General features: G+C 31.8%; 1 protein-coding gene across 4 annotated transcripts in view; it reads right to left on the bottom strand.

The window, feature by feature from the left end:
* LOC113521741 (aldehyde dehydrogenase, dimeric NADP-preferring) overlaps positions 1-13,361 on the bottom strand; it is a 43,600-nt gene that overhangs the window by 26,120 nt on the left and 4,119 nt on the right. For 2 of the 4 annotated variants that reach the window (XM_031909972.2, XM_026907391.3), the window contains exon 1: positions 7,732-7,891. The exons of 1 other annotated variant lie outside the window; for it this stretch is intronic. In XM_031909972.2, the coding sequence (XP_031765832.1) occupies positions 7,732-7,876 (145 nt within the window). In that variant the 5' untranslated portion in view covers positions 7,877-7,891. Of the gene's footprint in view, positions 1-1,556; positions 1,716-7,731; positions 7,892-13,361 lie in introns of those variants that run through there. One more of the 4 variants, XM_026907392.3, reaches the window with a different exon arrangement.

Raw genomic sequence — 13,361 nt, 5'->3', positions numbered from 1 at the left:
CACATATAAAGCCAGAATAGCTTTTTGTACAGAGTTGTGCACTCAATAGATGGCATACTTACATTACAAAATATCCAACCAGAGGGAGACTTTGTACAAAAGTCGATTGCTTGGGTACCTCTGTCCCACTCGTGTTTCTACCGTGAAGCAGTTGTGTTTGCATGACTGTGTTTCGGTTTGAAGGGTAGGATATGGCGTGAATTTATAGGGTACAGAGGAATAACACCTGAGTCCTCAGGAATGGCAGCGCATGGGGGGTATCATGGGCAAAACAGTATACTCTGTTATGTTCATGGTACTGCTCATGTCTATAGGCGATGGTTACCACTTTCGATCAGGTGGGCCGTCAGCTTGTTTGCTATTCTAAGTTGTATTAAAAAAAAAAACTCATCCACTTAGTAGGCAGAAAAATAAAAAGAAATATTTTTAAATAATAGTCACATGTTTTATGCTCTGAGGGATATGTAGTCATTATCTAGTATAACAGATACTTATTTACTAATAGTTATACCATACCATGTTAATAGTTGATACTATAGGTTGCCACATATCTATAATATTTCAGATATTATTATCACAGCCATCAATCAAATAATTAAGTCAGCGATGTTTGTAATATTAAATTGTATTTAAATACAGTAAATAATTTCAGCAACATTGTTGTAAGTAGGACTTTAATCTAAGAATTGATAATACTCGATAGACAAACAATGTAAAATAGATTTGAAACTACTTATATATTAAATACATTTTATACTTGGATTTAATGCATCAAAACTTGAGACTTTCTATTCTAATTAACGTGTTTGATACAAGAAGTAAAATGATATATTATTGTTAAAATTAGAAACTTTTATAAAATCATAAAACACTATGAATATTAACTGAAAATGCAAAAGGCTTATTCTCCATAGTAAATCTGATTCTTATAAAAGAAACAACTGTCTAAATATTAAATTTGACAAACAACTGAATATATTTATTTAGTATTTATATATTCATTGCATCAATACATTTGTCAAAGAAATAAATGTTATAAATTTTATTTCTCTGGAAATAGTGCTAATTTTAATATAATTAAATATAGATATTACAGCTGAAAATAAATTAAATGTACATTTTTACAGTAACATATTTGAAATATAAAACAAGATAAACTGTCATCTTCAACTATATTTTGTTGTTAAATAATATATTTTCTTATAATTTATAAAATTTAAAATATTAAAATGTGACCCTCAGCTTGAAAAATACTGATTTAGACACACAAGTGTGGATGGTTCTAAATTTTCACAGATTTTCTACAGAAACATATATCGAAAGATATTGTAAAAATGGGCAGTTTAACAGTATGTAAAAATTTTGGTAGGCTAGAGCAACATTTGACCTGTAATTTCCGCTAACATTTAAAAGGAATTATCAAGTTCAATTTCCAAGGTGAAATCAACTACATGATAAAGTAATTAAAATACATATTTGTATTTTTTATTTGTGACTAAGTATTTTGAGCAAAAGTACGTGTGACACTAATAAATATTAATGACTCAGAAACTCACCTAAATTCATTGTATAAGGAGTCTTCAATTAATTGACACACAAGAATATTTACTACAATTTTCTTTTACGAGTTGTGCGAGGAACAACGTACTAAATCGGATTGTATAATACTAATAAATTGTTGTGATAAAAGTTAAACGCGACAAAACATTGTAGGTATTTCAATTCAATGTAATCTCAATTTGACAGACTGGGTGGCCAACTCCGAAAAATATTTACCCATAATTTGCTGTTAGGTATCTAAATTACAGTAATAATTATTAAACTTCTAAACAACTAAAATTGTATGTGATCAGCAATTAATTTTGGGTATTTGAATATTTTTTAACAAAAACAAATATCGCATTTTAATTTGAGTTTGAGGCTTCAGGCAAGAAAGTCTACTTTTGAATTTTGTATTGCAATCATGATACAACAATTAGGAATTAGCTTTGAATTGGAGTTGGTTTTCAATAGATTGAATTTTTTTTTATACCACTGAAGTGGCAAACAAGCATACGGCTCATCTGATGGTAAGCGGTTACCGTAGCCTATGAACGCGTTGTACGCGACCATTTAGGCTGTAAGGTATGAGGGTGAACTCCCTGTCAATGGCCAGCCGTACGATGATAGAAAGTGGCCGTAGGCATCATATTGAATAATTCCTCTGAGCACAATCCGTTGTACAAGCGGTAGAACACGCAGAGTGAGGCAAAATCTCTTCTAAGATCTAAGAGTTCGATACCGTTTACAAGCCTGAGATCATCGACAATTCTCATAGCTCGTCGTTGCACTGTCGAAGGGTTCAAGCTGGTATCTAGGTGCTCCTGCCCATAAGTGACAGCAATACTCCATATGGGGCCGGATTTGCGATTTGTAAAGTATTAATCACTGATCCGGCGTGAAGTAATGCTTCGCTCTATTAAGCACACCGAGTTTTTTTGTTTGCCAGCTTCACCTTATCTTCGAGGTGGCCACGGAACTGTACGTCACTAGAGATGTCGACACCAAGGATCCCAATGCTTTTAGAGATGTTAAGAGACGTGCCCTGGAACTGTAGGACCACAGCAAATTGGGTTTTCTTAGCGGTAAACGCGCAAGCTTGTGTATTAGAGAGGTTAAATTGAACCAAGTTTTGTCGTCCCCAATCAGAGACTTCAGTTAATGTTCTCTCGAATTTAGACACAAGCTGTTCACGATTGTTCTCCACGATGGAACGGGAGACATCGGTACGACCCGTATAAAGGGCATCCCCAGTGCTGTCATCCGCATAACAGTGAATGTTACCGAAGGTTAACATATCATTAATATGCAGCAGAAACAGCGTTGGGAACAGCACAGAGCCCTGCGGAACGCCAGCGTTAATATCCATGCTATTGGAGCAGCAACCATCTACAACGGTTTGTATGTGTCTGCCGGACAAAAAACTGGCGACCCATTTACAGAGGCTGTCGGGAAGTCCATAGTAGGGCAATTTCGATAGAAGATCCCAATGCCAGACCCGGTCAAATGCCTTTGCAATATCAAGACTGACAGCGAGCGCCTCACCTTGACTCTCAATGGCCCATCGGTGCGTAAGATATACCAAGAGGTCACCAGTTGAGTGACTATGGCGGAAGCTATATGATAGCTTGCATTGTCAAGTTTCACTTATATACATCTATCAGTACCTTAGATTATAATGTATACAGATTAGCAATGTAAAAGAGAGAACTATAACATATATGTTAGAGCGAAATAGAAAAGCAGGACATTAATTTGCACAATATATGTTCGAAGCTGATTTGGCGGGTACATTTCAGATTGTTTTCGATCAGATGGTACATGATAAAATATAATAACTTTTTGGGGGTTTTATGCATAATTATTAATATATTTTTTTGTTAGATTAATGCTTTAAAAATTTTAGATTAAGCAGATTGTATTAACTAATGTACAATTTTTGTATGTAAATATATTTTCAAATCTCATAAATTTTTTACTACTCATCTAAAATATTTGTATATTTCAGATGAGTCGTTAAAGCGCTAAAAGGTATAAACAAACTTATTTTCACATTCATAATAAATTAATAAGGCATCATTTATAACCATGGTACTTGTCACTTATTAATTGTAGATTATCATAAAATTAAAGTATGATTATTATATTTCAATAATAATTGTGTCACGTAAAAAAATATTACCATATTTAAAGTGAAAATCACAAGTAAGCGGAGCCGAATCTGCGGCGTCATTTCTCTAAATCTAACTCTAAGTTTAAAATTTTATCAACGAAATCTTTATTAATGGACCCTTATGAATTATTTTTTTAATTTGTTTAAATCGAAATTATTATAAATTTAGTTAATGATAGATATAGAGAAAAGACACTTCAAAACGGGCGCCCTAATACTTTAATTTTCTATAGTATTTATATGCATTGGCATATTCAAAATTATTTTGCAGGGACTTACTTAAGACTTTTTTTGGGGCTTGACCACTAAAAAAGGTTTTTGCACATAATTAAAAGCTCTGCTCGCAGCCTCGGGTGGGCACTAGACAAATCTGGAGATGTAAAGGGCACGACTAACCCGGTCCCCCCTCAAAGATGCCTATGTCGATACGTTATCGTCAAATATATCGAATATTTTATAAAAAATACGGGAAAGCAAGAATTGTAAACATTGTAATATAATAATGAGGCCTGTCATGAAGTTACTATACAGATAGGTAATGAATAAAGTAGATAACTGGTTATTTAATAATTTGTTAGTTTATTTTTAAATAATGTTAATAGCTTTTAATTATTCGATTATTGTGCATGTCGCGTAACACTAAAGAACTCCCTACACATTGGGGAAAATCTTTAAACTGGAAATCCCGAGGCTCAGTGCTAAAACGATATTTGATTTTTTTTTTAATTACGCACGAAGGCAAGCTTTAGTCATTTATAACATACTGCTTTCTTTTGTAATTAATACTTATTGAGAAAATCTAAGTACAATTTATTTAGATATAAAGTAAATAGGTTATATACAAATGTATAGGTGCAAAACGTGTAGTACATGAAAAATACGCTATGTCATTTTTCATTTCACATAGTTATACGTGTAAGTATACCAAACATGACGCTTTGTCGAGATATTAAGGTGACCAGAGGTAACAAATAAACTTATTTTCTAATAATAACATTAGTAAGGAAGTAAAGGCTAGTAAGTATAGATTGAAAGTGATAATTTATACTAATATTATTTTAGAGGAAAGATTTAATTGTTTGTTTATAAGTTTTTAATAGATAAATAAAATAAAAAAAAACTACTCAACGCATTTTATAAATTTTGTCACCTATAGAAAGCTATATTATCAGCGAGTATAGCATATATATTATTCTTGAAAACTTTTCTACATGTGCGAAGCCAGCCGGATCGCTAGTTTTTCATAAAATTTATGTAATTAATTTGCGAGTTATTAATTCACCTAGACCTTCTGAAAAAGATGCTAGCGGCCTTCTTTCGGTAGACTATAGTCATGTCGCTTATCCACAGGTCAGTATCTATTTACAGTATTATATAACCATAGACGTAGACATATTATTCAGAGAACCTTGACTCTCTTGACTTGTACAGAAGCGAAGGTACATATTTACCTAATCACTGACAGTCTACCATGAACATTTAAATCGATAATATTATTTTATGTCTGTAGATTGCTGGCATATATATTATTTTCCCTTATAGAAATTATCCAAATACATCTAGATATCCCTATTCCTGACGTATAAAAAGTACATACATATTTTTGGTACATGTAATTTAAATTTTATTACACAAACGTGCAATATTAATTCGCATTTTCTGTTTATAAAAGACCAGCTGATGCCCACGACTTCGTCCGTATGGTATTTGTTATTCCTGTTTAGTATATATCGATGTATTGTTTGGGTATACTGGACAAAAATTAACAAATGACGTGTCGTTTTTACTCTTTGACTCAAAATGATTTTACTTAAGTAGGTAGTGTACTAAGCTGTATAAGTTACTATAGTTTAACTATCCCACGGAAACTCTTTAATTGTCCGTATCTCAAGTAAAATTTCATTTAAATTGCTCTAACGGTTTCGGAGAGTACCGTACAGATAGAGAAACAAAAAATTTTAAAAATCTCGATGTGTTTTATTTCACTTCTAATATCCGTTTTTACTTCTAATATACGTTTTTAGCGTTTTTTTTTTCTATCTATAGACATTCGAGCTCTACAGTTTTATTATATGTATAGATATTATTATATACAGAATAACAGAATAGGAAAAAAAAATGTCAAAAGTAATGTTTCTTATACTAAAACTAGGCTGATTTATAAAATTTTGGGTTTGGGCAGATTAGTACATATACCTATAATTAGATACCTAGTGTACTTTTGCACTACTGAATATTTTTTTAATTATTGTTTTCTAGTCTATAAAGGTTCAAATAATTAGATTATACTGTATATTACACACACACACACATATATGGTATATATATATATATATATATATATATATATATATATATATATTATTCTATAAATATTACTTTATTGTATTTTATATCTTATTAAGTTATTAATTACTGTATGACCTAGGAGTATCGATGAGTGCGTTCCAATAACTGGGTGCAATAATAATAATGACAACATCCGACTGAATTTCCAAAATTAGAGGTGTATTGTTAAATTGAATTTAAATTATTATTCATCAATACATCCATTGTTTGCAGATTTAGGCAGGTAGTTAAAAATGCAGTACGCAAATAGTTTACTTACTAAAACTATTCACAAACTAATATAATAGATTTTACATCTTTCGTTGCAATAAAAACAATTTAAAATATTAAGAAAAAATATTATATTTTTTGTTTTCACATATTCTTTATTTTCGTTTTTCGTCGGGAAAAGGATTGTCAGTAATGCGGACTACCAGCCCCATTACTAGCAATATATCCTATCAGGTCGACCTCCACGCGGTTTTTCTGGAAACTGTCGTCGTAAATTTGTATTGATATTGTTACGATGTGTTAAGTGACCTAATTTCCTTCTCACCAATTATCTCTGACTGGTATACCGATAGCGCAGGCGAGGATATCATGCCATCTTCACTCATTAAAAAAAACACGTAAAACAGCCATTGCTTCATGGAGATCGTCGAGATAATTTTAAAAATTCAGAACCGAAATCGCTTAGGTAGCGGTTTGAATTCTACGTACCTACTTCAGGGAAGAGTTAAGGAGGGTTGGGGGGGGGGACGGATTGTTAGTAATGCACACTACAGTGCCATTACTAGCAATATACCCTGTCAGGTCGACCACCACGTGGTCCCCCCTGGAAACCATCGTGCTGATTTCCAGGTATATTCGTCACGACGGGCTAAATGACTTGCCTCTTCATTCTCACCTATCATTTCTCACTGGTGCCCTGCCAGCGTATAGCTATTTCTATTTCCATCTATTAAAAGAACTTTAAGGAAGTAGATATGTTTTATTAAAAACAAAGGAAATACCAAAGAGACTCTTGTTAGACGATCTTAGACTACTAGTCAGACGGACAAAGCACATTAAAGTTGATACTCATTACTAAATTTAATTAAAAAAAAATGTATGTTCATTTGTTGGTTAACTTTCGGCACAATCAATTGAAATGAAATTTGGCATATATGCAGTATTTGGAATTCAGAAGGACATAGGCTACTACATTCTGGTTAAATAACATATTTTCATCATTTACCGCGATCACACGAAAAAAGCCGCGGTTAATAACTTATTGTGCAGGTTTCAATACTCGTGACTATCGGGAGGTGAGGCAGTGTGATGAACTACTACACTACTAAGGTCATCAACTTAACAATATTGTAAGAATAAATATCTAAAATATCTAAGCATTTTGATCGCGTAATATATACATATAGGTATAAGTTTATTTTTGTATTTTCTTTAAGTTTATAATTGTTTATAAATTTGTTATAACTGTTATTGATATGCGCCAAGTGCATTTTTTTCTCTTTCTTTCTAATCGACGTGATCAAAGCCATGTATGTAACAAGAAAAAAAAAATAGGTAAATTGATAATACGTGAAATTATTACAGTAATAGGTATGTTTTTGAAATATTCAAGGTACATCACCGCTAGATATTCTGGCAACACTGACACTATAGTAATCACAAAAAAAAACACTAATTACCAGAATCTGTGACACCACTTTCGATATTTAAAACAACAGTTTCACTACCAATAGCTGATTCGATAGTAATACACGCGTCACCATCAGAATCGTGTTGCAGAGCTGGCGGACTCATGACTACTGTAATCAAGAGTCGCTCGTCCATTAAGTGATCAGCTATATTAATCGCCACCAAGAGTTCTTGTTCTAATATATCGGTTCTAACGTTAGTATGCAGACATAATGAATTCATTATTAGATGATGTTTAGAAGTATAATTCATTGAATGTTAGTTTAAATTTCTTTATTGTACATATATTACATGGAGAGTAATTTGATATAAAAAAGATGTACACAGTAGGTAATTAACAGGACTAGAAATAAAGATGAAAAAAAAAAACAAATAGAGATGTCTTCCTTGCGAGAATTTAAAAGATTTATATTATTTCAATGTAATAGATATAAATTGGTTTAATATTCTATTTAGAAAACAAAGTAAACCTAGGTATATTATAAATAATATATAATCAGGTCGAAAATGAAATGATAATACGAAATGAATGCGTTAGCAATTAACCTTAAAATTAACGCGAGTGAAGTTGTAAACGCAGCGGCTAACATAATATGTAACTGTTAGAATGACGTAAGTAATAATAAAAATAATTGTGCTTACAAAACTTTTAACAATAAATTGAGAACGAAATAGCGAAGATATTGTTCTGTATGCTGTTGCTCTTATTTAATTTATTTTTCGTTCATAGTTTGCTAAAAAAGTAGGGAATGCGTTTAACAGATAAAAAAAAAAAATATTAGAAAAATAAGTTACATATTTTTCAATGTTAAATTTAAAAAACGGCTTGAATAATTTAGATTTAGATTTTTCACACAACAGCTAGTTTCTTGCCTGTTCTTTACAGATGAAATTGCATTCCGAACTAAGCGGTAGATTTATAAAAAAAAATGATTAATCAAAAATATTTATTATTAAGTTTACTTGACTAAAAATTATTTTTATTTATTTATTATTTTATTCATTATTTAGTTCGGATTTGTACGGATACTTTATCATTCTCAACTCCCAACAGTCATTTCAGGCCATAACTTTTACAGTATAAATTGCAATAATTATTATACATATACATAATAATTATGTATATTAGCTGTGTCGTCCCGGCATAGAATGGGTTACTTCTTCATTTTCCGTGAGTCTAAGCGAACGTAATGGTCGCAGAATGGGCAGCAGCGTTCCCTTTTTTTAATTTCATTGAAGTCTAACTGTGGTTGCCAACCCGCCTGCCAAGCGTGGCAACTACTGGCAAAATCCTCCAATAGGGGTAGGCCTATATTCGGCAGTGGAGTTAACGGCTAATATGATGATAATGAATATAATATTGCTAAGTTAATCTTTTTTCAATATTCCATAAACATGAAGAAAACTTTATATATTAAATCGATAATATGCGATACTACCTGCTAATGATAGAGCAGTTCCAATATAAGTTATCGAGGTATACAGATATTAGGTGTATGTTAAACTCATATTTATAACCTATACAATAAAACATGAAGGTTAGAACCCCGAATGAGGTTTTTTTTAGTATAAAAAAAAACAAACTGTAGCGCTTGATACCCATATTAACGACTTTCTATAAGCATCCCAATAGTCCAAGAACTGGTTTAAATTTGTTAGGCATTGTTTTGTTTTATAGTTCCTAGGTGAAATACTAACCCTTCTTTGCATAATTTTTATTTTATTGGCGAAATAAATCAAGGTGATATATTCATGTTCAAAATTAAAGGAAAAATGGTTAAAAAATAAATTCGACAGCTATGGATTTTTTTTCTACAATGGACATAAAAAAGGTATCCAGACACGATCAACTTAAAGTGATATTGTTCTTTTATATAATTTTTGGGCATTCAATGTTATGATGGAAATTTCCACCAGTACGCAAAGAAGGGCTAATTTAATATATAATTGAATACACACACAAGTATCTACTACATTGTGTACATTTATTATTAAGTACGATATAAACAATACCATTTGATGTCATATTTATATATTAGTATAGGTCATAGTTCAATTTATCGTGGTTATTAATGGCCATTTTATAACATTACTTGAATGCACTTATGATAATAGAACTAGATAAAACTGACAAAGTTGTATTTGTAGTGCCTATCATCTTATTGTTAACTTAGAATATACCTACTCGATACAGAATATAAAAATACTATGTAATATTCACTAATAAGTGTATCTATTATGAAAAATTATGTTAATTTAGTTTTTTTTTTATTGAAATATTATTTATCGTATTATTTTTGTACTATATATCTTATGCTTTATATATAAACCTTATAAACACTTTCTCCTTTTGAGTTTTCTAGGTTGACTGGAACCTGTGTACATTTTTCTTATAACCTAGTATCCATATTATAAGTGAATATACAAAAGCATATAAATAAATAAATAAAATAAATGAGATTTTTGTACGTAGGTTATTTGGGAATTATAGAATATTAAATGTTCAACCAAAATTAAAGAATCTAGATAGTTTACGTTATAAATAGGATTAAATCTTAGATTAAATAGATAGAGCATCGAGCCTCAAAAACAGGTCAATTTTTTGTCAGCTAATTGTCAAATTAGTTGACTCGTTTTTTTGCCAGTGTTCTACATATATACTTACGCATAAAATGTGTCTTGACGTATTATTTAATAAATAAAATGAGTGTTTACGCTAATTTTTTAAATAGAATTTAGCAGAAACTAAAAGACAAAATAATTATAGAAGTTATAAAGGAATTGTTGAGAGCGCCACTATTTATAAATTGATAGTTTATACACTTTATATATATATTGTATTTGTACTTTACAAATGGTTTATTTAGATTTACTTAATGATTTGTGCGGAGATACAATTATTATTCTGATTTAATTCTAACGTTCATACTAGATGGCGCTCTGTTCTAAAACACGCTATAATTTAATTCCCTGAAAACCAGGTTATAGCATTGTAGATTTGAAATATTTAGTACTGTAATAATTTTTTTTACATTATACTCATTCTCGTATGTTGTGTTTCATTTCGGGGATTTTTTTGGGCTGTCTAATACCGCGGCGCGTACCCCAACATTGGTCCATCGATAGCCGAATTAAAAAAAAAAAAAAAAAAACCGCGTTCACCTAGTATATCGCGTCGTAGTGTTAAGACAGTGTGAAAAAAGTGCTACAAGTGTGAAAAAGAGTGGTAAAGTGACAAAGGACCCTATGAACAGTGAGTACAAAAGACTTAAAAGTGAAACAGTGAAATTAATGAATTAACTCTAAAATTAAAATAGTGATTAAAACTTTAAATTTAAATTATTCTGGAACTTAGCATTTAACAGTGAACATTTTATTATAACTAAAGACTTAGAATTTTTTGTATCACTACTATTAAAGACTATGAAAAGTTTTCAATACTCCTAACAATTTTAAAATTTTACTGCATTTGGGACTTTTAAATATTTTCAGTGGACATTCCATTAACTTAGTTTATTTTACTGATATTTGGAACTTAGAATATTTTGCATTGCATTTCAAATACTTTAAAAATATTCTGTTAATGATATACTTGTGGTTTCTTGTGGATTTATACAAATAAATAGATACATTATTTGAGCTTTAAAAATATTGTGTTAATTCAACATGGCAAATTTAATGAGAACACAAATAGAATTACGTAAACAGATAGACAAGACGTTGAAAAACTTTAAGAAGACACCTAAAACTAGATTAACAGAAACATACGCTCAAGTAAAATTAGAAATATTAGAAGATCTGTGGAATACATTTACTCAAAATCATAGAACATTAATGATGACCACTGACATTAATATACAGGAATCGGACTATGTAAAAAATGAAATTTATGATTTAACCGAAGACATTTATACTACTGCGAAGTGTGAAATGAAAGATATATTAAAAACATTCTGTGCTCCCAACCCAACCTTAGATGCTAGTCAGAGCACATCTTCACCGTTGAAATCACCTACAGCTATGGCTCCAGAATTCAAACTGCCCCATATCAATATTCCAGTATTTTCAGGAAGGTATTCTGAGTGGATACCATTTCACGATTTATATGTATCGCTCATCCACCGAAATTCAGCACTTATGAATGTGCAAAAATTGCACTATCTCAAGTCGAGTCTGAGCGGAGAGGCAGCATCCTTGTTAAAACACATACCTATAAGTGATGCTAACTATGATGATGCTTGGGCTACATTACAAAAGCGATACAACAACAAACGATTCATTGTTACATCTATACTGAAGAGATTATTGGCACAAAGATCACTATCCACCGAATCAGCAGGATCTATCAAAAATCTGCTTGACACTACAAATGAATGCCTAAATGCTTTAAACAATATTGGAGTGTACACATTGAGTTGGGACGCAATTATAGTCCATATTACTGTTTCAAAATTAGATGCAGAATCCATCCGATTATGGGAACAACAAATCAATCGAGAGGACGACGGGACTAGCCTGCCAACATTCAAACAACTGTGTGGTTATCTTGAGTCTCGTTTCCGTACTCTTGAGATGTTAGAATCGTCAAAGACTACCTCTAAAGTCAATACACGACAGAACACTTTTCACACCACATTCAAAACCACTTGCAAATTTTGTCAAGGAAATCATTTTATATATCAATGCAAAGAATTTGCTCATCTTACCTATACTGATCGCAAACGTTTTGTCGAACAGAATAGATTATGCTATAACTGCTTGATTCCTTTCCATACCGTTGACAAATGTAAACAAAAAACTACGTGTAGAAGATGTGGTAAGAAACATCATTCATTGATTCACCCCGAAGGCAACACTTTAGATCATCTTTCTTCAGATGCAGGAGAAAGTTCACACATACGAGAAAGTAGACAACCTGAAGTAGCTTCAACACCAGTCAATCACAATGTAGCGACCCATTACGCGGACCAGGAAATGACCAAGAACGTGCTGTTGGCCACAGCACTGGTTAAAATTCAATCATCAAATGGGACTACATACTATTTGCGTGCTCTGATAGACCCGGGATCCGAAGGTTCATTTATAACGGAGTCCGCTGCACAGTTCCTCGGATTAAAGAAAACTACAGTCAGATGCACAATTAATGGACTGGGCGAAGATGGCAAAGCAAGTCTCACATCCAATAGCATGGTTACATTCATAGCACAATCGAGATATGATCAGAGTTTTAATATATCAGTACAAGCATTTGTTATAAAATCTATTACTCGATCACAGCCTGCTCAACGAATATACAAACAGAACTGGCCACATCTGCACAATCTGGATTTAGCAGATCCTCATTTTGACACACCTGGGAAGATTGATATCTTGTTGAGTGCAGAAGTTTACAGCGAGATCCTGAAAGAAGGATTAAGTAAAGGCCCCCGTGGTACAATCATAGCGCAAAATACATACCTCGGGTGGATTTTGTTAGGCCGGTTGCACAATAAGGAGACTATACAAAGCTACAAAGTTACAACTAGTATGCATCTTACAATTGAGGATAATATTTTACAAAGATTTTGGGAGATAGAATCTGACTCTTTTCGTGAAAATGTTCTGACTGAAGAAGAGAGTC

Source organism: Galleria mellonella, unplaced genomic scaffold (assembly GCF_026898425.1).
Source record: "Galleria mellonella isolate WM207_F2 unplaced genomic scaffold, CSIRO_AGI_GalMel_v1 utg63, whole genome shotgun sequence".
NCBI classification, from domain to species: Eukaryota; Metazoa; Arthropoda; class Insecta; order Lepidoptera; family Pyralidae; genus Galleria; species Galleria mellonella.
This window is presented reverse-complemented; position numbering and strand designations above follow the sequence as displayed.